The sequence below is a fragment of the Perognathus longimembris genome, chromosome 1 (assembly GCF_023159225.1).
Source record: "Perognathus longimembris pacificus isolate PPM17 chromosome 1, ASM2315922v1, whole genome shotgun sequence".
Lineage (NCBI taxonomy): Eukaryota > Metazoa > Chordata > Mammalia > Rodentia > Heteromyidae > Perognathus > Perognathus longimembris.
The window spans coordinates 97,600,029-97,625,132 of record NC_063161.1 but is presented as its reverse complement, the minus strand read 5'-3'; the positions used below and the strand labels follow the sequence as shown (position 1 = coordinate 97,625,132).

At 44.7% G+C, this 25,104-nt stretch overlaps 1 protein-coding gene across 2 annotated transcripts in view; it reads right to left on the bottom strand.

Moving 5' to 3' along the window:
• Apba1 (amyloid beta precursor protein binding family A member 1) overlaps positions 1-25,104 on the bottom strand; it is a 210,699-nt gene that overhangs the window by 42,247 nt on the left and 143,348 nt on the right. The window contains exons 2-3 of one of the 2 annotated variants that reach the window (XM_048332813.1): positions 20,761-20,898; positions 18,310-19,674 (exon numbers count right to left, since the gene is read on the bottom strand). In XM_048332813.1, the coding sequence (XP_048188770.1) occupies positions 18,310-19,602 (1,293 nt within the window). In that variant the 5' untranslated portion in view covers positions 19,603-19,674; positions 20,761-20,898. The remainder of the gene's footprint in view (positions 1-18,309; positions 19,675-20,760; positions 20,899-25,104) is intronic. The other variant, XM_048332822.1, reaches the window with a different exon arrangement.

The window sequence follows — 25,104 nt, the reverse complement described above, 5'->3', positions numbered from 1 at the left end:
AAACTCTCTGTCCTTCTTCTTTGTATATGGAATACTTTCTAGACCACGGGCCTTGGTACTTAAGGCATTCCAAGGTTTGGACTTAAATTCCTTATTGGTTTCTGCTCCCCTTCTTGTTCTTAGCCTTTTATCATCAAGCCAAACTTCACTACCTCCTCTTCCCAGCCTGTTTCTGCTCAGTGCCTTTGTTGTTTCTACTCTTGTCCAAACTGTAAATCCACAAGCAGCCTCCAAAGATCCATTCCAATGATCACCTCTTTCATGCAGCCTCCCTAATTCTCTTAAGTGACAGAATACCCCCTTCCAGAAAGAATCATTCATATGCATTGTTATCTGTGCCATTCACAAACCTCATCACTTTCTCCCTATATTTTATAAAAAACATTACAGGATAATAATACCTTCATTACAATACTTTAATAAGCACCACAAAGACAGGCTTTATATTCAGTTTACAAGTTTCCTCTCTTGAGTGCCCAATACAGAGCTCCTCATAAAATATACAACAGTTCAATACAGGTGCTGAATGGAAAGATGCATAGATGGCTATCTTCTAACAGAGGAAAAAGGAAATGAGAACAAGGATGAAATGAAATGAAAACCCCTCTGCTTAGTGTGGGTTCTGGACATGTGGCACTGCACTTACATGTGATCAACTTTGTTTTGAAACTACGTGTGGGGGTTTTGAGTTTCAGCCTTTCCACTTTTGCGTATCAGCTTATCTCTTTTCTCAATCCATGTACCTTGATGATTTTACTGGTCTAAATAAGCCTTATTCCTTGTTAAAACTATTTTTAAAATCCCAAAGATACGATTCAACATTTTTCTTACTCCAAAATACGTTTGTGCTTCTGAAGACCAAAACTGAGTACAAATCCGCAACTATTCACTTTCAATTCAAGCGATATTATCAATGCACATTTGTATTTCTTTAATGTGGTGAAGGAGGGAAGTTAGTATAGGCATTGAGGGGCATAATTATGCCATTAAAATGATAATAGCCTGAGCTTAATGATGTGTTTTATATATACAATCACAATGGATTCAATTAATACCAATGGAATGTTTTGTGTTGTGGTTAAACAATTCTCACCAAGTCTGTTCCTTCCCCAAAGGCAAAGCCTTCCTCTTCCTAGCCCCAAATGTAAACCTGTTTGAGGGTTACAGGGAGTTGACCTGCCTCTTCCCACCCCCGCCCCCTCCCCCAGCCCCGGACCTCAGGAAATACTGCCTGGCAGAAATCTCCTCCAAAAGTGGAGACTCCTAAAAGGACTCATTTTACCTCCATCACAAGGGTTCAATGTCCCAGAAGTTGTGTTCTCAGGGGGGAATAAAGCTAACCAGTTAGTTATAATCCAGAGCCACAGTGTCAGGGGGAAGCGTTGTATCATCTCATAAAGCTCATCTGTAAGTAGAGGCCAGTCTCCTCTATTTGAAACAGCCTCATAGAAGGTACCTGAAACAGCACAACTTGTTCAAACGAGGGAGTCTTTTATTCGATTCCTTAACTTTCTCTCTCTCTCTCTCTCTCTCTGTGTGTGTGTGTGTGTGTGTGTGTGTGTGTGTGTGTGTGTGTGTGTGTCAGAGTGGAGGCTTAGACTCAGAGCCTGAGTGCTATTCCAGAGTTGTTTTCTTTGCTTAAGACTAAGGCTCTACCACTTGAGTCACAGCTCCATTTTTCCATATTTGGTGGTTAATTGGAGATAATAATCTCATGGAGTTTCCTACTGAGCTGGTTTCAAACCACAATCCTCAGATTTCAGCTTCCTGAGTAGCTAGGATTATAGGTATGAACCACTGATGCCAAGCTCAGTCCATTTCTTGAAGTTTTGCCAATATTTTCATTTCTAGACCATTGGCTACAGGCTCAATGGGAATAAAAGAAGTCACTTTTATTAAGCCACCTATATTAATAGACACAACTAAGCTGGGCATGGAGGTGTATGCCAGTAATCCCAGCACTTGGGAGTCTGAGATAGGAGGATTACAAATTTGAAGCCAGCCTGGGCTATAGAGAAACCAACCAAATAAACAACAAACAAGAGATGGGATTGAGAACTCAGGTTTGCTGTAACAACACAATATCTTCTAAGAAGGGTAAACAGCTACCAGTTTTCCAAGGCTTTTACTCTGTGCCAAGCATGGTACTAGAACACATTGCACTTATTCCCTCATTTACCAGCAAAGCCGTTCCTCCTGCACAAGGCATTAGCCACATTCATTTTCATCAACAGCATGGAGACAGAAGCCACAATAGAGAGAGCACAGAATAGGAGCAAGTGAAAATCAGAACGTAAAGAACCAGGATGCACAGCTGATGAGGAAACAGCTGAAAAACAACAGCCTCTGCCCTCTGGGGCCACGGAGACTCCCAAGCTGCAGGCAAAGCTGACTGCATTTCCTCCATCTGAGGAGATGCCCCCTCTGCCCACTTACTCCTCTTTGTTCACTTAATTTCTCTGGTCGAGGGAAAGGGAACAACTTATCCATCTCACAGGACGAGCAAAGCAAAGAACTTGATGCCTGAGGCTGCACCTACCTCTTCTTCCTGACACTCAAACTGGTACATCCAAAAGTTCTCCATGTTCCCAGGTGCTGTCTGGGCAGCTGGGCCAGCTCTAGTGCAGCTGCTTGTGACCAGGGCTGATTGGGGGACTGTTTCCAGTCACTGATGCAACATGTAACAGGAGATGTGACCACCTCCCAGGGAGTCTGATCCCCCTTCCATTAACCCCTTGATGCCTGAGTAGCTTTGTGTCATGCGTCATGGGTAAAACACCATCAGCTGATGTTTCTGATGCTCACCCAGATGGCAACAGCACCTACTATTTCTGGGGAAAATAAACTGGGCCCTGAGGTGCCATCACCAAGTTTCACACACCCCAAACTCCGTTATGTTTATAGAAGCTGTGAAGAAGCATCCAGCTCAGGTGGAAGAGGCTGGGGATGGGAAAAATGTTCTTTCGGGCCCCACATTAGAACACATCTGGGAAGGGGGTGGGGCTGAGCTTACAGACTCTGGCTAGCAAGTAGCTAGACCTCTGGGGACACAGGATGCTTAGAAGTAAACCCTTGCCCATCTTTATGTTAATCAGGCATCCCTGTCAGCCTTGTGCTGTGTTGTAAGAGCCATGTGACAAGTCAGCTACCCAAACTCAGAAAAGAGCTGTCCCAGAACCAGCCTGAGTTCTAGGAAGTCAATAGATAATTCCACACTAGGCTTCAGAGAAAACTGTGCCTACTGGTTCCATAGAGATGATAAGGAAGAACAGGACAACACCCTGGGAGATGAGAGTGGAAGGAGTGCACAGGAATGAGGTAGTGGGATTGCTGTGAAGGTAGAAGGCAGGGGCTGCAGGAAGGCCTCCCATAGTCCTGGGGCCTCTTATTGGTCCACGCCCACTAGTAGAACACTGATGAACAAAGCATTCACCTTAACCAAAGGCTTCAGCTTTCCTCACCAAACATGCAGTCAGGTTTCTCTTCAAGTCCACTTCCTTAGTTTTGTGCTGTGCTAGAAAAGAGACGCAAAGATCTAAACCAACCCAGAGGTGGGAAATCTGCCGGTTGTTGGTTTCTTGTGCTGTGGACAAGCTCAGAGAGGAGGTGTCTGTGGGGTTCCCAGTTCTCTCACCATTGCTTCTGCTGGCTGCCAGATTGCAGCTACTACAGCTTGGGTCAACCTGATGCAATTTCTACAGCAGCCAGACATTGTTTGAGAAAGCCCTTTTCAAACACTGAGCATCTTTCCTGGCTGATGGCACCGAGCGAGTCTCTAATACTTTTTTCTTCCTGTTAGATATTTAAAAGGAAGAAAATCACTCGGTGTTGGTTCTCCCTAGTTCCCAGAGAAGCCTGGCTTCTATCACTTTTTCTTTTTTTGCCTTTTTTTTTTTTTTTGTTGTTGTTGGTTGTGGGGCTCAGGGTCTGGGCGCTGTCCCTGTGTTCTTTCACTCAAGGCCAGCACTCTACCACTTTGAGCCACAGGTCTACTTCCATTTTTCTGATGTAACGTTAAGTGGAGATTAAGAGTCTCATGGACTTTCCCACCTGGGCTGGCTTTGAATTGTGATCCTCAAATCTCAGCCTCCTGAGTAGCTAGGATTACAGGCGTGATACACCAACACCCAGCCCTTCTATAGCTCTTAAAAATCGCTCTTGCTTGAGATTTCCAGAGGCACTTGCTTGGTATTTGAAACCAATGGGATGAATATACACTGCTACTGAAAGAAACTAGTAGGTGACTTTTTAAAAGTTATTAGCCAAAGATGGCCAGCTCACACAAGCCATAAATCACCAGATGGAGTACAAAATAAACAAAAGCAAAAGCCACTGCTAGACCTTCTGGAAAATGCTAGAAAGCATATGCGCAGTGTCCTTTTGGCATGGCAGAACTTGAAATTCTTTCCCTGGCTCTTCCCCCCATTCCTTCGTCTCTTTATGGTTCACACTGCACCTAAAACCTGCTCAATTATTCACCAGCACCTACTCCAGGCTCATTCATAATGGATAATATCTGTGATGAAAAGTCTTCCCAGCAGCAAGACTGGAGCTGGGATAGGAGCACTGAGAATATGATCCACACGCCACACCTGAGGGAGAGACAGAGCCAGCCTCAGGACCTCTGCTCCCCCAGTACCAACCAGACCCTTAGCTTCCTTGCTTCCAACTCCTTGTGCATCTTGACCCACAGAGAAATGATAATATTCACATAACATGCTGGGCCAACAGAAGCCCTAGGTCAGGCTGTGCAGGGTTGAAAGCAACAAGCACTGAGGCTCAGGTTCCAGCTCCCCAGTTTGGGGGGTTCATCGGCATACTGGCTCTGCCAGAATTTATGAGTCTTTATAGCAAGTGCCTCAGACATGGGCAGTCCCTTGAGAATAAAGTTAAACTCCTTCTGCTTAAGGATAGTCTACCACGGACATGCTTGGTCTTTTAGCATAGCACCTCATCATTCATTTCCTCAGCCCTCTGGACGCCCAGCTTTCTCTGGGGGTCACCAGCTTTACCTACCATGTTGGTTTACACACACCTTCCCCTCTGACTTTGTTCTCCCTTGGTCACTGTGGGACCTGCAGAGTTTCTTACTCTTAGCCAGAGGAAAGGATAAACAGCAGGTTTCTTTTGTGTATGTGTGTTTCTGTTTTCATTTCTCCCCCTTTTTTCTTGTTTGTTCATTTATCTATCTTTTGAGAGGAAAAGAGGGGTCACAGAAATGGTGGGACAAAGGATGAACAAATTCAATAGTGGTATTCACAAGAAACTATGCTGAAAATAAACTTCTGTATATACAACTTGTGGGTGAGGATGGGAGAGAAAAACTGGGAAAGAGCAAGGGAAGGGGTGACATTGTTATAAAAGAAATGAGTGGGGCTGGGAATATGGCCTAGTGGTAAAGTGCTCATCTCATATACATGAAGCCCTGGGTTCGATTCCTCAGCACTACATATATAGAAAAAGGTGGAAGTGGCATTGTTGCTCAAGGGGCAGAGTGCTAGCCTTGAGCAAAAAGAAGCCAGGGACAGTATTCAGGCCCTGAGTTCAAGCCCCAGGACTGGCAAAAAACAAAACCAAACAAAAAGAAATGAGCTCTTTATCTAACTTATATAACTTCAACTCCCCTGTACATCACCTTTATGATAACAATAAAAATGTGTTAAGAAAAGGTCAGGGCAGAAGACATAGCCAGCAGTTGCTTTATATACCCTTAGTTGTCTTAATTCCAGTGGGTTCCTGGATAAAAGAAGATAATAAAATAACTCCCAAGGAGCTCCACCTCCCATTCAGACCCTTCCTCCCTGGGGAGGAAGCCTGGGTTCATTACTAATTAAGCAAAAAATACAGCAACAGTGACGAGATATCACTCTGGGCTTAAGTTTCCCAGGCCTGTACTTCCATCTTGCCATTGATGAGCAGTCTGCCTATCTTGTACACCTTAAGTATGGGAGAAGGCCCTATGTGAAAGACCTGAGATGCTTCTGGCCAACAGACAAGGAACACAGAAGCTCAGTCCTATAGTCTGAGCTCAGCTAGGAAAGAAAGCTTGACTAGGAACACTTTAAGCAGCAGGAGGCCACCCAACAACTTGATCACACCTCGTAGAGGCATGCCTATACTACCAAATACTGGGTGGAGATGGAAGGATATAGTATGAGGCTAGCCAGAACAAAAAAACTAGCAAGGCCCATCTCAACAAACAGGCTGGGCATGGTGGTTCTGGTATGAAACCCCAGGTACAGATGAGGCACAGACAGGTAGGAGGCTCACAGTCTGAGACTAGCTTGGTCAAAATGCATGGGCCCTACCAGAAAAATAATGAAACCAAGAAAGGTAGTAGAAGTAGAAGATCATTCTCCTAACAAGTATGAGGTCATGAGTTCAAACCCTAGATATGCCACACAAATGAAACAAAGGCAAAACTACAACAACAAAAAACCCCAATGGAATTCTTGGCAGCAAGACAGGGTTTTTTCTTAGCCTTGTAAGCTTGATAAACACAACCACAAGGTCAAGAGGATAAGATGTTACTAATAAGGCTTAATGAATTAGCATGTGCACTTGGCCTTGGTCAACAGTCTCCTAGCAACAGTGAAGAAAAAAAACACACACATCCATATTGGCTGCATGCTGGATTCAAGGCAGAGAGTGTGGTGACCTCAAGAGATTGAAGGCCTCAATGAAGCCAACATATTCTACTACCTCCTTATATCATCTTTTTTAAAGTTAAAAAATGTGGGTACCAAAGTGTATGTGATGGAAGAAGTCTTCAGTTCCTAGATGTTGAAGCTGCCTTCCCCTCATAAAGACAGGAGCTTGTTTCTCACTAAGCATTGCTAGCGCTGAATGGGTTTCTTGTCTCAAACACGTTTGCCACTGGTCTTTGGGATAGGAACAGGGGCCAGTGAAAGGAAACTAGCATCTGTAGGGTAAAGTATGTGCTGCCATTATCACTGCCTAATCAGACCAAGTGCTGGATACAAAGGCAGTCTGTATGGTGCTGCTTAAGGAAGAAGCTAGGAATGAGGGTCATCTGAGAGTGGGACAGGAAGGGCCATAAAGGGAGGATTTGAGTGCTGGGGACAGAAGAATGACACCTGAGCTCAGAGATTGGAAGGAAGGGCCCTGAGACCAACTGCTGCCAGTATCCACTCTGAACGGCAAGTGAGTTTTGACTTTCTCAAACATTGAAGACCCCAAGTCTGTCATTCTTATTTCACATATCCAGGAAGGACTCCACATCTACAAAGTCATTGTCTCATATGTTCACCCTGAGAAATCTAATCATCCTTTTTACCAAAACCAAGGAAAGTAGATGACCTATTTGCAGTAGGTCAACCATAAGGCAAAGATGTCCGCAGGATAATATTGAGTGTTACATTAGTATGACTCGTTTGAAGTGAAGTGTAAGTTGGATAGGAGACTTTCCTCAGAAGACTGCCTGTGAATTACAAAGGCAACAGGTTGATGCGTGAGAAAGCAGAAAGCAAGATACTAAAGATTTAATGTTAGGGTCCAAGGTGTGGTAGAGCACACTTGTCATTCCAGCCGTGGAGAGGCAGAGATAGGAAGATCTGGGTCAGAGGTCAACCCCAGGGCAACAGTGTAGGCCCCCATCTGAAAGACAAAGTGAAAAGCAAAAGGACCAGGCATGTAGCTCAAGTGATAGAGCACCTGACTAGCAAATATAAGGTTCTGAGTTCAATCCGTGTTACTGCCTGAAAAGAAAAAGGTTAGAGTCCATAGTTGGGGGTGGTAGTTACCAATGTTGATTGGGTTGCAGAAACAGCTCCGTACAATCCAGCTCCAAAAAGTCAGACAAGAAAGTCTAGAATCCTGAGGTGTACATGCATGGCTCCCTTAAATGGAAATGCGACTTGGACAAAGGAAAATTGGTGCGGGACTGAGGGCACTCTGGACAGCAGAAGCACACCTGGATGTTTCAATTTCTAGAAGAAACCACATTTCACAATTATATCCTGGGGAAGTTTATTCCATTTGGGAAAATGGAAGCCAAAATGACCAGCCTTATGTCAAACCTCCCTTGGTCTATCCCCACTTCATGTACTTTTTGATGAAGTCATCAAGACACACCACACACCAAGTGGCGCTGAGGGCCTGTTGTCTCCATTTGAGAAATTGCAGGGTAAACACTGTACTCATAGGTTTCAGGAAAAAGTGAAGTAGTCCTTGTTAAGTTCAGAAAATATGCTCTCCTATGGCTTCTTGCAGTAAAGTAGTCCAAACATTTTCCAAAAATGTGGACAGAGCCTGGCACGGTGGCTCATACTTGTAATCTTGGCTACTCAGGAAGCAGAGATTGAGTGGGGAGGAAATCAAGTTTCAAGGTCAGCCAAGACAAGAAAGTTCATGAGATCTCAATGAATGGCCTGGCACATGGCAGATATCATAGATAGGGATGAAGCACAATGGCTAGGTACAGTAGCCCACACCTGGCATCCCAGCCCGAGATAGCTAGGCTAGCCCTGTCCATAAAACAATAATCAATGCAAAAAGAGACTAATGGACTGGCCAAAGCTGAAGAGCATCTGCTTCTTAGCAAGTGCAAAGCCCTGAGTTTAAACCACAGTATCACCACCACCACCACCACCACCCACAAATAAGTACATTGAGAAACCACATTTGTGCATTAAGAACATGTTGCCAGGGCTGGGGATATGGCCTAGTGGCAAGAGTGCCTGCCTCGGATAAACGAGGCCCTAGGTTCGATTCCCCAGCACCACATATACAGAAAACGGCCAGAAGCGGCGCTGTGGCTCAAGTGGCAGAGTGCTAGCCTTGAGTTGGAAGAAGCCAGGGACAGTGCTCAGGCCCTGAGTCCAAGGCCCAGGACTGGCCAAAAAAAAAAAAAAAAAGAACATGTTGCCAACTATACTTACAGTGAGAGTATTTTTTCATATTAACGATGATCATGTTTGTGGGCAAGTTCTATCTCATAATGGCCTGGGACTGGCATACACATGGAATTGAACGGTCGGTGGTGACACTACTGTTTGCTCTTGTGGAGCCTGACTTGCCTCCCTCAGAGCCCAGCCCACTTACCAAGGATTCACAGTTGGGGAAGATTAACTGGGGAAGTCTGCACCCTCCTAGGCAGTTTCTTGAGCCTCCATTTACTTAGCAAGCATGTCAGACACATAAATTGTGGCCCCATGTGCCACCAATATAACTAGAAAGGGATCAAATTCTTTCTGGTGAAATTGTCCATTTCCTTCTCTGTTATTCATCCTAGCACTGTTTGGTATGGTTTCAAATGTCTATTGCCTGGTGAGACAATCCATTAAAAAGCTGAGAAAGATTCTGCTTGTAAGTGGGGTCAGGTGAAGAGAAAAAAAATTGAGGCCTGGAGGTTACCAAAAAATCAATTTTTCCCATCACTTCTTTTTATTCCATGGAGCACAAAGTAATTGGAGACTTGTTTTGGGTGTGTACATCATCAGACAGGCTTCACTCCAGTGATTCGAATGTGGCAAGGGACTGAAGTCAGTTCATTGGGCTCAATGTTAGGCAACAGGGCTTCCCTGTGGGAGCGGACAGGTGAAACTCGCCAGGTGAGTTAACTGGAGGTACTGAAATACTTCAAATCTACCAGGAGAGAGCAAAAAGCATTCTCCTGTGGTGTCCTGTTTTTTTCATAACTGAATGAATCATTTGTTCTCGGAATGGAATTTCAAGGTCGAGTCTTTTTATTTTAAAGATGTACCAGTAAGACCACTGCAACTCAAAACCAACTAATTCCAGTAACATCAGATTCTCATCATTCTTAGAAAAATGGCTCGAGTTTGTTGTTGCTATGGATGAGCAAATTCTGCAACGAAGAGCATTAGGCCCCACCGACAGGGATAAGACCTTTTTACTGGGAATCCTAAATTGCAGCATGGGCTGCTAAAGTACTCCCTGGTAAAAGACACCCAAAGCATTTCATTGTTAAAGCAAAGTCCATTGACCTACATGATTATTCAAGCCTGAGGAGAAATCAATGCATCCCACTTGACCTCCCATGCAATCCTCCTACTGTGGTGACTGCTCTTTCTGCTTTCCTTCCCATCAATGTTCATGGCTTGCCAGATGCTAAGCTCACCCCCACAGCCCATGGCTTCTGAATATTGCAAGTATGGTGTCAATCCACTTAGCAAACAATGTTCTTCATACCTTAAGTAGCACAACCTTGCTCCGATTTTTTTTTTTACTGCTTTACTCTGTGTGTGTGATGTAAGCCAAATTCAAGTGTTCATGCTAATGCAAAGGTTGCAAGAAATTACAAAGACAGAACTCTGCACACCTTCCATACCATAACATGACTGATTGATAAAGGAGGCCTTTCTTTAAAATTATGTGCTCAATGTACAGAAGTGTTTACCTTTCTTAGATCTCTCAGAGACAAGAGTAAAAGATGGAGGATCTCTTTGTATAATGACAGCTCACTGAAACATGATTCCAAATTTTATCTTTTTAATTTAAGGCACAAGGTCCACGAATATATATCTGAGAGTCAAACTATAGACTTAATAGCAAATAATCACGGAATCTTTTTTTCCCTATTCCTTTCTACTTTACTGTTCCATGCCCAACCAGGATCATCTAGCCCTCTCTTCAGGTATTTTAACTTCCACATTCATAAGGCACATGCCACATCTTCATTTTTCAACGTTAGACATTAATTTTTGGCTTCTACTGTAAATGATTAAGACTTGCTTCCTTTATATTACACATTCCCTCATCCTCTCAGTATTACACTTTCTGGTTAATCAATATATGGTCTTTGCATTTTGAAGACTGTGCCAATGCTCATCCTAGCTCAGCCACAACAATTATTGCATTTCTTACGTGTGTCCAACAGTTGTTTTGAGGGAATGTTTTCTGATTTGCTCAAGTCTTCCATGTGCTGATCAATATTATGCCAAACTTTTCTAAAGCCATCTATATCTCCTGTCCAAACAAACCCAGAAATCTCTCTGCTCCACTTTTTCTAGACACCTACCTAATACAGTAGCCACGTGGCCTACGCCCAAGAAAATTAGCCTAGGGCTTTAAATGTAATGTCGATATTAGACAATATGTTGACAGTAGTCTTATATGAACGTACATACATAGCTTTTGAGCTATTGTATTCCACTGAGAGGTCAACTTTTGACCTTTATATGTTGAGTAGTTGTTTGGTTTTAGTTACATAATGTTGGGTCGCTGCCCCAATCCTGTGGGAAATACCATTTGACAAGAAGTTTTTGGTTTCACAGACCTGGTCTCTACTGTCTCCCCTTCACCCCTTCTTAACAGTCATATATCAGGGAGATCATGCCCCTTTGTTTTCTGAGTTCTAGGCTTGTCTCGCTCAACATTATTTGTTCAAGTTCTGACCATTTCCCTGCGAATAACAATATTTCACCATTTCTAATCGCTATGTAGTATTCCATTCTGTATAGGTACCATATTTTTTGGATCCATTCATCTGTGGAGGGGCATCTGGGTTGTTTCCATATTTTGGCTATTGTGAATTGTGCAGCGATAAACATGGAAGTACAAATGTCTTTTTGATATCTTGGGACCTGCTGTTCAGGATAGATGCCTAGGAGTGGTATGGCTGGGTCATAGGGTAGGTCTATATTGAGCTTTTTGAGAAATCTCCATACTGTTCTCCAAAGTGGTTGTACTAATTTGCACTCCCACCAACAATGGAGAAGAAGGTACCTCATTTATGCTCTAAGCTATGGCTTGGTGTTGCCAGGGTCAGGCTTCTCTTGCTCATTCTTTCCTTGCAAAGCCACCCATGGTCCATGGAGAGGAATCACCTGGATGCATGGCTGGAGAGGCATTGGGAAGTCTCATATCTCCTGGAAATGACTTTTGAGTCATATTCTTACTTTTTCAATCACATCCATATACTCCTGCCACTTGAGGTACTTGATGTCTCAAGTTCCTGAGGAAGTCTACAGTACAAATCCCCACAAATACTTGGTAGAACATGTAGAAAACTCAAAGTGGACCCTAGCCTATCACCACACACCAAGATCAACTCAAAATGGATTAATCAGACCTGAAACCCTGAAACAGAGTAGGAAAGACACTAGAAGTTATAGGCACAGGTAGGAACTTCCAGAACAGAGTCCCTGGGGCACAACAGATACGGGAGAGACTCGACAAGTGGGACTACTACAAAATAAAAAGTTTCTGCACAGCTAAAGACATAGCCACTAAACTAGAAAGACAGCCAACCATATGGGAGAGGATTTTCACCAGCACAGCAAAAGACAAATATCTAATATCCATCATCTACAGAGAACTCAAGAAACTAACCCCCTCCAAACCCACTAAACCAATTATTAAATAGGGAAAAAAACTAAAGAGAGACTTCACAGGAGAATAAAAATGGCAAAGAAACCTATGAGGAAATGTGCAACATCCCTGGCAGTAAAGGAAATGCAAATAAAAACAATCCTGAGATACCACCTCACTCTCAATTAGAATGGCCTATACTCTGAACTCAGGCAACAACAAATGCTGGAGGGGATGCAGGGAAAGAGGAACCCTTCTCCATTGTTGGTGGGAGTGCAAATTAGTACAACCACTTTGGAAAACAGTATGGAGGTTCCTCGAAAAGCTCAGCATAGACATACCCTATGACCCAGCCTAGGCATCTATCCTGAACAACAGGTCTCAGGATACCATAAAGACATCTGCACATCCATGTTTATCGCTGCACAATTCATAATAGCCAAAATATGGAAACAACCCAGATGCCCACTACAGATGAGTGGATCCAAAAGCTGTAGTACCTGTACACAATGGAATACTACATAGCGATTAGAAATGATAAAATATTGGTATTCACAGGGAAATGGTCAGAGCTTGAACAAATAATGTGGAGCAAGATAAGCCTAGAACACAGAGAACAAAGGTGCATGGTCTCCTTGATATATGACTGTTGGGGGCGGGGGTGGGGGTGGGGAAACAGTAGAGACCAGGTCTGCAAAATAATAAACTTCTTTTCAAATTGTATTTCCACATGTTTTGGTCAGCAACTTTACATTATGTATCCACAACCAAACAACTACTAAACAAACATAAAATGGTCTAGGATAGACCTGTCAGAGGATCACAATAGCTCAACAGCTATGTACACATGACTATATAAGATGAGGCTAAGCAAAAAGAACTCCAAGAGAAGGACACAGGAGGATTCTATTGTTGTCGTTATCTTTAATGTTGTAGGTGAATTTCCTTTGGCATATCCCATGTGGTTACTGTATATGATTTTGGTACACTGGATATTGTATATATGCTTACCTGCAGTAGGGAAAGAAAAATGGTGAAGGGTGTAACAAATATGACAAGACATGTACTCACTGCCTTATTATGTAACTATACCCCCTCTGCACATCACCTTGTCAATAAAATTTAATAAAAAAACAAATATTTGGTAGAAAAGAGGAAACAAAGTCCATCAGTGTATTATTCATCAGGATTCACCAGGAATGATGCTGTGATAAGACACCTCCCACCCCATGGCTGAAAATAACCCAGGTTGCCTCTTTCTACTGGGTCAGCTGTGCTCACCCCACATCCAGGCTGTGCTCACAGAGGGCTACCATCTCACGACACCATCATCTAACCAAGAAGCTTCCAGGTTTGTTCCTTCTAGAGAAGAAAGCATGGTCTTTGCAGTTCCTGCCTGGAAGCAACACACTTCAGCATTTACATATCTAGGGGACCAGGAAGTGCAGCCCTCTGTATTTGAAAGAGAACTGCAAACATTGGGGAGTATTCATACTCATACTCCCCAAAACTTGAATAATTCTTTATTGTTCCCATTTTCTACTTAAAAAAATTACTATCATTTCAGTGTACTTTTGGGAGAGAACAGAGGTAAACATTTCACGGCTGCGTGCCACAATGCTCAGAGCAGCCCAGATCTGACAGTGTGCACCGTTTGCTTGCTACTGCCCTCAGCATATGTGTGCATTCTGTGTGCACAACCTGGTAGAAGCGAGCTGTGAATCCACCATGACTGGTCTCTGAATGATTTTGCTGCCTGAGGAAGATTGGTGGGGCATGTATTTTTCAGAATGGGCCACTTTGTTGTCAATATTTTTCAAGATTTTTTTTTTTGAAGAAAGGTCTCAAACGTATACCTGAAAAATAGAAATTCCTTACTACAAGCAAATCAGCACTTAGCATCCTAAGTTGAATAACGAACCATTTTATTCTGTCTTCCCATCTCATTCCAGCCAACAAATACTAGTTTGCTTAAAAAAATAAAGGGCTAGGAGAGAACAAAGGAAGAGGTGACATTGTCCCAGAAGAAATGTATTCTTTACCTGACATTCATAACTGTAACGTCTCTGTAATAATAAAACTTTTTTAAAAGTGCCGAAGTTCACGAAGAATGAGTAGTGTTAAAAACTTATTATAGGGCTGGGAATATGGCCTAATGGTAAAGTACTCGTCTCGTATACATTAAGCCTTGGGTTCGATTCCTCAGCACCACATATATAGAAAAGGCCAGAAGTGGCTCTGTGGCTCAAGTTGGCAGAGTGCTAGCCTTGAGCAAAAAGAAGCCAGGGACAGTGCTCAGGCCCTGAGTTCAAGCCCCAGGATTGGCAACAAAAAATAAAGAAAACCCGTATTACACAATTAGCAATTCTCTCTAGTGACTGGTATTGCAAGCATTCTTGATTTCTATTTTCCCATTATATTTTTTGATCTTGCTGGTGTGCTACTTTTGTATTAAGAATCCAGGGTTGGGACTCCAGATCTGCAGGCCATTATCACAGTGAGACAGCCCTGATTATTATGACTAAATATGTGCTAATAAGGATTTGGTTCAGTCTCAAGTTGGCAGCTCTTACACGGGGAAGCTGTCCAGATAATACCTTTTTTCCCCCCTCCTCTTTAAATCAGTATTTCTCAGCCTTTCATCTGCTTAAGACGCTCAAAAAGCATGTATAAAACAAAGCAAAAAGCTAGGTACCACGGGCTTACACCTGTAATCATAGCTACTCAGGAGATTGAGATGTGAGGATCACAATTCAAAGCCAGCACAGGCAAAGGCGTCTAGGGGATTCTTAACTCCAGTTAACCACCAAAAAGGTGGAAATGGAGCGATGGCTCAAGTGGTTGAGCACCAAACCCCTAGGCCCTGAGTTCAAGCCCCAGTACCTGCATAAAACCAAAACAAAACACCCTCCCCTGTCATTGAGCTCCACCTCATGTATTCGAGTTTGAAAAGGAAGGACAATAATTTTCACTTTTAAACAACCCTACCCCTACTCTGCCAATCTGGACTCCCCATTGCAAACTACACTATATATGTATGTATGTGTGTACATCTATATGTCGATATAGACATTTATGTCAGTATACATACATATATATGTACACACACATATACATGCATCACACACCTATGTATATATACACATATATAATATATATATAACAGTGCCTTTCTGTTTCCTACACCAACATGCATGGAATGAAATGAGCATTCAATAACTATTTGCTTCTGTGAGCACATGAAGATCTTTCCTATAAGCATAGCTTAGCAAATGAGATACAACCCACAGATCCAAATGGCTTAAAAATGACAGAAAGGATTTTACAGCACAGGTTTGGGGTTCGTTTTCTACTAATTCATCCTAACCTAGTAAGCCCTTCTCACCAATTTTGTAGCATCAAGTTTGATTTCTAACAGTATGGGTTCCTAAAGTACCACTCAATATTCTACAATTAAACTGTGTCTGGAATGAAACATTTAAGAGGGTTAAGTTGTTCAAGTTCAAATGAATAAAAGCCATCCTTGGCCTTACTGTTGCCTGTTCTGGAGGCTCAGTGTGAAGCCCAGGGGCCCCTTAGTTTAGCAAGTCATCTCAGGGAACTGGTGCAACTTAGGAGGCTCCCAGAAGAGACCAACACCTGGGGAAATGTTCCCACAGATTTTAGAAAGTTGCTGATGTAGAAAGTGCTGATGCGTTTCCAGGTTTCTGAAAAGATGAACAGCCTTGCCTCTTGCCTGCTCCCTACTGACAATCTGCTGCATTTCCACCTCATTTGCAAAGCTTACTGCAATCTCTTCTCTGAGAAGCCTTGGAGACAGCTGGAGGTCAAGGGGAATGCTTTGTTGAGCTCACTTGTTTTTACTCAAACCTGGGTTGTTGCAAAATCTTTCTGGAAAAAACTGACCCAATGCTGCCCCCTTGCTGAGGAGGGTGCAGCTGCATCCCTAACCTTTCTACCAGCTCCTTAAAAGGTGTCAGCAATTTAATCAAGGACCAGCCAATATTGACTATTACTAAAACATGAAATGAAAGATACCACTTTGACCGGCATAGACCTTTGTGTATTAGTAAAATGAACAAGCTGCTTCTAATAATGGATCTTCACTCCCAAAGATCTGTTGAGAAACAGCCTGGCACGATCATAAAAAACAGAATTAAATGAAATTGAATTTAACCTCTTGACCCTTCTCTCTCTCTCTCTCTTTTTTTTTGACCCTTCTCTTATCCAAGCTCCATTTTTAAATGAAATTGCTTAAAGATTACTCCAGAGAATGGAAAAGTGAGAGAGAGCAGAAAGAATCTTTACAGCAAGGTAATGGAGCAAAGGTTAGTCTTCTTGATTTATTTTGAATGGACTGTTACACCCAAGCTTACCATGTTACCAAACTGCCTAGGTATTTCAAAGATGGAAAATAAAATGTTGACAGTCTTGTGTGCTTCTTCACAATGAAGCTCAGTCTAGTTTTAAAAGATGTCCTGTGGGAGTGGGAAATGGGGGAAAGTGAAGAGGTGGTATTGTCCAAAAAGAACTGTACTCATGACCTGACTTACAAAACGATTATCTCTCTGTACAACACCTTCAAAATAACAATAAAATTATTATAGAAAAAAAAAAGATGCCCAGTTACCAGCAGAAGTGACAAGTAAGTGCTATTGAAACACACCATGGCAAACAAACTGCAGAACTCTGTGGGGCTCACCAGGATCCCCCTGATTTCCTCTAAAGAGACTATCTAGGCGGCCCTACATCTTTAAGGGAGTGGTTTAAAGGCAGCAGTTCTCCAACTGTGGTCCTGAGGTCAACAGCCTAACTCAAGAGCTTGTTATTGACAACCAGGATCCAGAGTTCTGCCTTCCTAGAAAATAAATCTCACACACCTATGTGCCCTGGGAAACTGCTTAGTGCAAAGAAACCCCTTCCTCATATGTATTATTTCAGAATTGAGTATGCTTCCCATTCACTTAGGACAAGGCCAGACATAAAGTTCCTCATTCTTTGTCTTATAAATACTTGGCTATCATGCCAGATTGATAAAAACAAAATACCTATTAATTTGACTTTTGGTCAAACATCTTGTAAGGCCCACCCCAGAAAGGCCTCCATGCAGATGCCTGCTCCACCCCTCTAAAGTCTCTGGCCAGTACCGACGTTACCTAGGTAACTGGCATACCTAGAGGCAGCCAGCTCCCCTCAACCTGGCCACACCTCCCCGCCCAGGCCCTAGGTCTGTCTCTCCAGCCAGTCATCTCAGCCACAGGCCAGCAGTGTGGGAATAAACTTTTCTCTCCTACCTGAATTTTGCGTGATGGTCTCATTCATCGGCTACCTATTTTAATAAACCTTACACATCTCTCCTTCCCCCAGGTGCCTAAACTTTGACTAGCACACAGCCCCTCTGGAACAGGATGGGCTCGGGTGAAGATTCTGCTCTCTGCTCTCTGCTGCATAAAGTCACCCATCCACCCCACCATGTCCCACATCTTGTTTTTCCTAGCTTGAGCTGTTCCTCCCTGGAAAGAACATCCTTTTGCCTAAGCTCAAGGAATTCTTGCACATAGTACGGTCAAAGGTTCTCCTACTGCAATGTCCTCTCCGCCTAGTGAAACAGCACCCTTCTCTTTGTTTCCAATATGGCTCTCCTTCCTCAACCCTAGAGCTTTTGTCATTCTAGACAGGATTTCCCCCAGACCTTCTGATTTAGCAGGTGTGTGTATGGCGGGGGGGGGGGGGAGGGGGAGTGGGAGACCTAGGTCTTATAAAAAACCCTCCAGGAACAGTCTGAGAGGCACTGACAGTGACACGCAGCTTTGGATCTGGTTAAAGTGCGTTCCACACCAACTCAGCCAAGCTCGAGTGCAGGCTTGTTTCTCAAGGTTCACCATGGGAAGGTTTTTAGAAACATCCTCCCCGCCATCCCCCATTTATCCCATAAAATCGTTTTCCAAGGATGCATCAGGCCACAGAAGCTCTCATCTCCCCATCCCCTGAGAGTGCGGAGCGGCCCAGACTTACATCTCCATCCACCGGCCTCTGGTCGTCACAGTCCCTGGTGGGGCTAATGTCCTGGCGCATGACCCAGATGGGTTCTTTGGGCTCGTCGGGGGTGTAAGGCGAACGGATGGTCCTGGTTTTCACCTCCTCGATGGCCTCCTTGATATCCTTGATGGCCAGCGAGATGGCGTCCCTCTTCTCCTTGCTGTACCGCTGCCCCGTCTCACCACTGCCGCCACCGCCGCCTGCGGGGCCCACCGCCCGCGGCTGCTGCTGCTGCTGCCCGGTCGGCGGCACCTGCAGCCCGGGACTGTCGGGGCGACCCCCGCCCGGGGTGGGGGCGCGCTCCAAGTCCTGCTCGGCCTCGGGCATGTCCTCGGCCGCCTTGTCGAGGCTCTGCGAGCTCATGCTTTGCTTGACCTCGGCGACGATCTGATCAATGTCCTCCTCCTGTTCGTAACTGTCCATGCGCGGGTAGGGCGCGAACTCGGCTTCCTTCTCGGGGCTGTCGGACTCGCCGTCGGAGCGCTCGTCGTAGTGGTGCAGCCGCGCGCCCAGGGCCTCCTGGCGGTAGGCGGCCGCCTCGTCGTGCTCGCGCTCCTCGTAGAGCCGCAGGCCGTCGTGGTCGCGCGCCTCCAGCTCGGGCGCGTCCCCGATCTCTTCGTACACGTGCTCCTGGAGGCCGCCGTAGTCGGCGTAGGGCTCGGCGTAGGGCTCGTCCTCGCCGCGGTGGAACAGCCGGTGCGTGTAGACGTAGCCCGAGTAGGCCGCGTTCATGGCCTCCTCGTGCTCCAGCGAGTGGAAGTGCAGGTGGTTGGGCAGCGCCCGGCGGTGCGTGGCCTCCGCGTGCTCGGCTTCTGCCTGCTCCGTGTACTCCTCGGCCTCGGGCCGGTACTGCACGGCGTAGGCGCTCTCGTCCTCGGGGTCCTGCACGGGGTCCTGCGCGCGCTCCGCTTCCACGTCGCCATCGTCGCCGTCGCGGGCCGCGGCGATCACGTCGCCCTCGGCCGTGTCGGTGTGGTTGTGGAAGCCGCTCTCGGTGCTGGCGGATCGCGCCAGGCACTCGCCGCGCTCCTCCTCGTCCTGCTGTGATCCGAGCTGCGGCTGCTGCTGCTGCTGCTGTCCCGCCGCGCGGGGGTCCTCGACGGCGCGGCGCCCACGCGGGTGCGGGCCGGGGCGCTGCGCCTGCAGCGGCCGCGACTGCTCCCCCTCCGCCTCCGGGTGCTCCAGGTCAGCCTCCACCGACTCGTTCACCTCCCCGCCGGCCGCCTCGTCGGTCACCTCCACCTCTGCGGAGCCCTCCAAGCGGTTCATGGTGGGCGTCGGGGAAGGCTTGGGAGAGAGGCTGCGGCTGGGCTCACTGCGCGCTCATTTTGCTCCAATGGGCTGGAAAAAATAAGAGAGAGAGAGAGAGAGGCTATTGCTGGGGTTGAAATATAGTTACCAGCTGACACCCAAGGGAACCAGGTAAAACAGCCGCTGCCACTGATTCCCTTAGGCAGCTGGGTCAATTTAAGATGAAGATTGCAATTTTTTAAAAAAGTTGAATCGGACGGTCCGTAGTTCATTTTCTTCATGTGCGTATCATACTTTGTAATTGCATATCTAATTAATTGCTTATTGTACCTTCTTATTTCCCATCCACCCCATGGAAAGTCTGGTGAGCTTTTTTGGGGGGAGGGAGGGAGTCGGTTGTGGGGCTTCAACTCAAGGCTTGGGCGCTGTCCCTGAACACATTTGCACAAGGCTAGTGTTCTACCACTTGAGCCACAGCACAACTTCCCATTTTCTGGTGGTTAGTTGGAGATAAGAGGCTCACTTTTCTTGCCCAGGCTGGCTTTGAACCGCAATCCTCAGATCTCAGCCTCCTGCGTAGCTAGGATTACATGCGTGAGCCACTGGTGCCTAGCTTCCACCCGGAATTCCGACTGCACTGGAACTCAACCAGTCACAGCTGAACAAACCACACCGCCTCACTCTCCCTGATCTTCCTGGAACCAAACCTGCTTTCCTACTGTACTTCTTGTACAGTTCAGTGGTACCAAGAGCTGCCCAAACTGATGAGTAAGCCATTCCCTTGTAACCCTCAGCTCATTCTCACTGCCTCATCAGCATCTATCTTGTGCACACAGCTGCTTCCCTCACTGATGAGAAGCCGTTCTTTTTCACATCTTGCATCTTTGCCGCCCTTACCCATCCATGCAACCTCCTTCATCTTTTGATGTTCAAAGACTCAAAGAATGCTAGTGGCTCCACATTCTTCTGCATTTGATTGTGTTGGGACAATGGCCTTTTTTGGATATATACCATAAAGCAGGGCAAAAAGGGATTCCAAAGTTTCTAAATCATGGCCCTAGCCTTCAAGAGAAGATCACTTGAATAGTTACAATACATGGAGATAAATGCAAAATAGAACTGTGCTTGAGACACAGAAGGAACCCAGAGTTAAAACAATGACAACAGTGGCATCACCTTGTGACTCCAATTACATACTGCTGTTCTTATGGGCTGTGGATTTCATGAGATCATCAGCATCCTGGGAACTCAGGCCCCCAAGTGAAGTCTCATTACTCATCATGTCCTTGATGATGACCCAGTTGCCTATGGAGGCTGGTAAAATGGGATGAAGAACAGCTGATTGGAGAAAAAAAATCCATCTCATCTGAAAAGGCTGGATGATACATGCAAGAGTCCCCTCCTCAGGGGCACAGCATGAAGCAGGAGTGGGAGGGATGTTATTGGACTGAGGTCCTCCAGAACACCAGAACATTCTGGAACGTTTCACAGCCTGGCTGGAAAAGTTGAACAAAAGGAGGGAATGCCACCACACTGCACTTAGAATAAAGCATTTCAGGATTCAGCAGTTGCAACCAGGTATCTCAGAATGTTAGCTAAGGTTCATGTTCCTTTGAGATTGATGGAAGGAGAAGCTATGAATTACTTCCCTTGATCTTTAGTTGATGAGAATTTCCAACAGGCTGTCCCTTTTCGGCACACTTGGAAGCAGTTTTATGAGAAGCATCTGACTGAAGGCAAAGTAGAATGTAAAAAGGAACTAAAAGAATCATAGAATTGTTAACAAAGAGGGTACTCTACGTTATGTGTATGTGTGTGTGCCTGCGCATGCGTGTGGGGGCTCCTGAGTTGTCAGGGCTAGATGTTAGTAAGGCAGATTAAAGAAAACACATGAGGATGTAGGGGGTGGGGAGAAGAAGAGCTAAGAAAAGACTAATAGCTATTTTCTCCCCTAAAAGAATTCCAATTATATAAAAGTTTTTATATTTTGTATATTTAAACCTTTGTATCTGTGTTGTATATATGTGGTGGTAGACTGTCTGCTAGGCTGAACTTCTCGCCATCCTTACAGGTGCCTTTGAGCACCTGCCCAGCACTGATGGGTGAGTCCTGGCCCTTCTCAAGCCTTGGTAGACTCTATACTTTCATAGTCACCTCCTGTGGTCTTAAAAGAATAGCTTGTCTTTGTCCAGTGCAGTTGGAAGTAAAGTTCCATTTCTTAGGACTGCTGTTGTTCTACTCACTTGTACATGTGCTGCTCCAGTAACATGACATCTTCCAGCCAGCCACAGGGGAGCAGCCCATGACTCTGAGACTATGATGAAATCTTCATGTTCATAGAAGTAAACAGTTGTGGTTGCTAAGCAAGATTATGTCCGCAATGTAACACACACACACACACACACACACACACACACACACACACACACTGGGAGATTAAGGATTGTTAATACCCAGGTTATTCTCTACCCTAAAAAAAATTCTTTTTCACCTGGTGCCAGTGGCTCACATTTGTAATCTTAGCTTTTCAGCCAGCTGGGGCAAGAAAGCCAGTAAGACTTTTTATCTCCAATTAGTTGGCAAAAAAGCTAGAAGTGAGCAGTGGCTCAAGTGGTAGAGCTCTAGCATAAAAATCTCAGGGACAGCACCTAGGCCCTGAGTTCAAACCCTAGGACCAGCACGCACATGCGCGTGTGCACACACACACACACACACACATACTTTTTTTAAAATTTTTACTGTCAAACTGATATACAGAGAGGTTACAGTTTCATATATTAGGCATTGGATACATTTTTTGTACTGTTTGTTACCTCTTCCCTCATTCCCCCCTCCCACACTTTTTTTTTCTTATATGAGTTACATCATTATATCAATTGTGAGATATCTACTATGGAGTCATGATATCAAGAACACTACTTAAATCCTCATCCCTTTTAAATATGCTTTTCTTTATGAGAATCATATAAAAGACAGACAGGAAGATGACTGGAGTTCATTAATGCTCAATTCCCTTTGATTCATTTGGGAATTAAATTTATTAATAATGGGAGTCAACTATGGACAAAATACATTGCTTTCTAAAGTTATTTCCAGTTACATAGCTCAGATGGTCAGGAAAACCCCCCTGATATAGGAAACTAACATTTTTTTGTTCCCTCTGATATCCTTGTACCTGAGATTGTGAAGCACAGCCTAGAAGTCAGTACTGGCAATGGCTTCCACATAAGATGAATGTCTAGACTCAAGAAGAGTTCCTGAATGAGATACTTAGTGCAGTAAGATACCTGTGGTCGCCCTTGTTTAGCTTAGATGAGGGTACATGGCTGCACATGCTCAGTTTTCCCCCCAGATCTGCTCTATTCTCTTCCTGCTCTGCTCTTCTCTCTTCCTGCTCTGTGTCTGCAAGACTGGAGTTTTCTCATCAGTAGCTATTGGATTCCCTGGCATCTGTTTGAATTTGGGCCATGAGGAGATGTTAGAGCGGAAAGAGTCTGAGGTTGGGATGGTTACTGGGAAATCCCTCCCAGTAAGTTCATCCCAGAAGATGACAACTCTTCTATGGAGGGCACAGGTGCATGACTTCACACAATAACTCCCTCCACTTTTCTTCAGGCTTGTGGGTTATAAGGATGGTGGGGTCCCACATAGGCCTTACCTTTGCAAAGTCCTGTTAAACTCATTGCCTGTCTGTACATCACTTGATTTGAATGCCCATCTACCACCTACTGGAACCAAACTGATATCTAGTATATGATACTAACATGAATAGAAGGTGAAAAAATAAATAAACAATTCATCTCAAAACCGATGTAAAACCCTACAGCAATAGCAAACATAGTACAACTACAGCAATTATCATGACAGTGGTACCGTCATAAGAAGTATTTTTGGGCTCCACTGTCTTCCCGTTTCCATAGCACTGCCTCTGCAAAGGCTACTAACATTCCCAGAATTGACAGAGAATCCACTGAGGGAGCTTAAAGGGTCATCAAAAGCCTTGCCTGGATCTCACCTTCTACATCCCTGCCTTCCCAAGAGTAGAGGTCATTCGACCCACTTTTGCTGCCCTAGTCCATCCTCTCAGGCTCAACCTGTTCTGTTCAATCCTAACTTTTGCTCTTTACTGTAGAATCAGGATCTGGCCCTTGATCAGGGTCTTACCCTTGTAGACATACTGCCCAATGTTGGCCTCCTCACTACCTCCCATGTCCCATTTTCTGGTTCAAAGTGCCAGTGGCTTGTCTAGGTGGTGACTTGATGAGTGCCATAGTCCTGAGCAACCTGCTTGTTGGACTGAACTTATATCCACACCTATAGCCAAACTTGTCTTTGAGAACCTGCCAAGTAGAGGTGTTGGGGCAGGTCCTGGCCCTTCTCAAAAAGCCTTGCTAGATTCTATACTTATACATCTCTAGGCCATTGCCTTGGGTGAAAGACTTTGGCCATTTCATTTTCATTTTTTTGGAAGTTAATTTAAAGGATTTGAAGTTACGAGCAAATGGTTGTCAATATTCTATGGTAATAATTGATCTTTGACCTTGAAGGATGTATCACTGGTTTATTTGTAAGTGTTGAATATAAATATGAAGCACTCTTGGAGTGTGTGTGTGTGTGTGTGTGTGTGTGTGTGTGTGTGTGTGTGTGTGTGATGGTATTGAGGCCTGAATTCAGGGTCTGGAGCTCTTGCTTAACTTTTTCACTAATGGCTGGAGCTCTACCACTTTACCACAGCCCCACTTCTGGCTTTTTGGTGGTTAAGTGGAGATGAGCATCTCCTGGACTTTTCCTTCTGTACTAGTTTTGGACTGCAGCCCTCAGATATCATTCTCCTAAGTAGCTAGGATGATAGGCACGAGCCACTGGCACCTGTCTTACTAGCTCTTTGGATAACTTATAGCAAATGCCCATTTTGTCACTCCTAATATGGGAATAATAGCAGTCTAAACAGGACAAGTTATTGATTGGATGACACAATAAATTTGTACTTAGAATGGTATCTGATATAGCAGAGGTACTATTTAGCATTTTATCAGGACACTTTCTGCACACACCATAATTAGTACTTAATAGATTGATAAGATACTTTAAAATTTTAAATTGTTATTATGGTGATATACAAAGGGGTTCCAGTTGCATAAGTAGGTGAAGAGTATATTTTTGTTGGTGTTGGTCATTGGGCTTGAACTCAGGGGCCTAAGCACTCTTCCCTGAGCTTTTTCACTGAGGCTAGTACTCCACCACTTCTAGCTGTCTGGTGTTTAGAGATAAGAGTCTCAAGGACTTTCCTTCCTGGCCTGACTTCGAACCTTGATCCTTGGATCTCAGCCCCCTGAGTAGCTAGGGTTAGAGGTGTGAGCCATTGGCACCCGGTTCAAGAGTATATTTTGTTTTGGACAGTGTCAACCCTTCTCTTGCTCTTTCCAAGTTTTTCCCTCTCAACCCCACCCACAAGTTGTGTAGTTCATTTTCAACATAGTGTCCAGTGAGTACCACTGCTATATTTGTTCACCCTTTGTC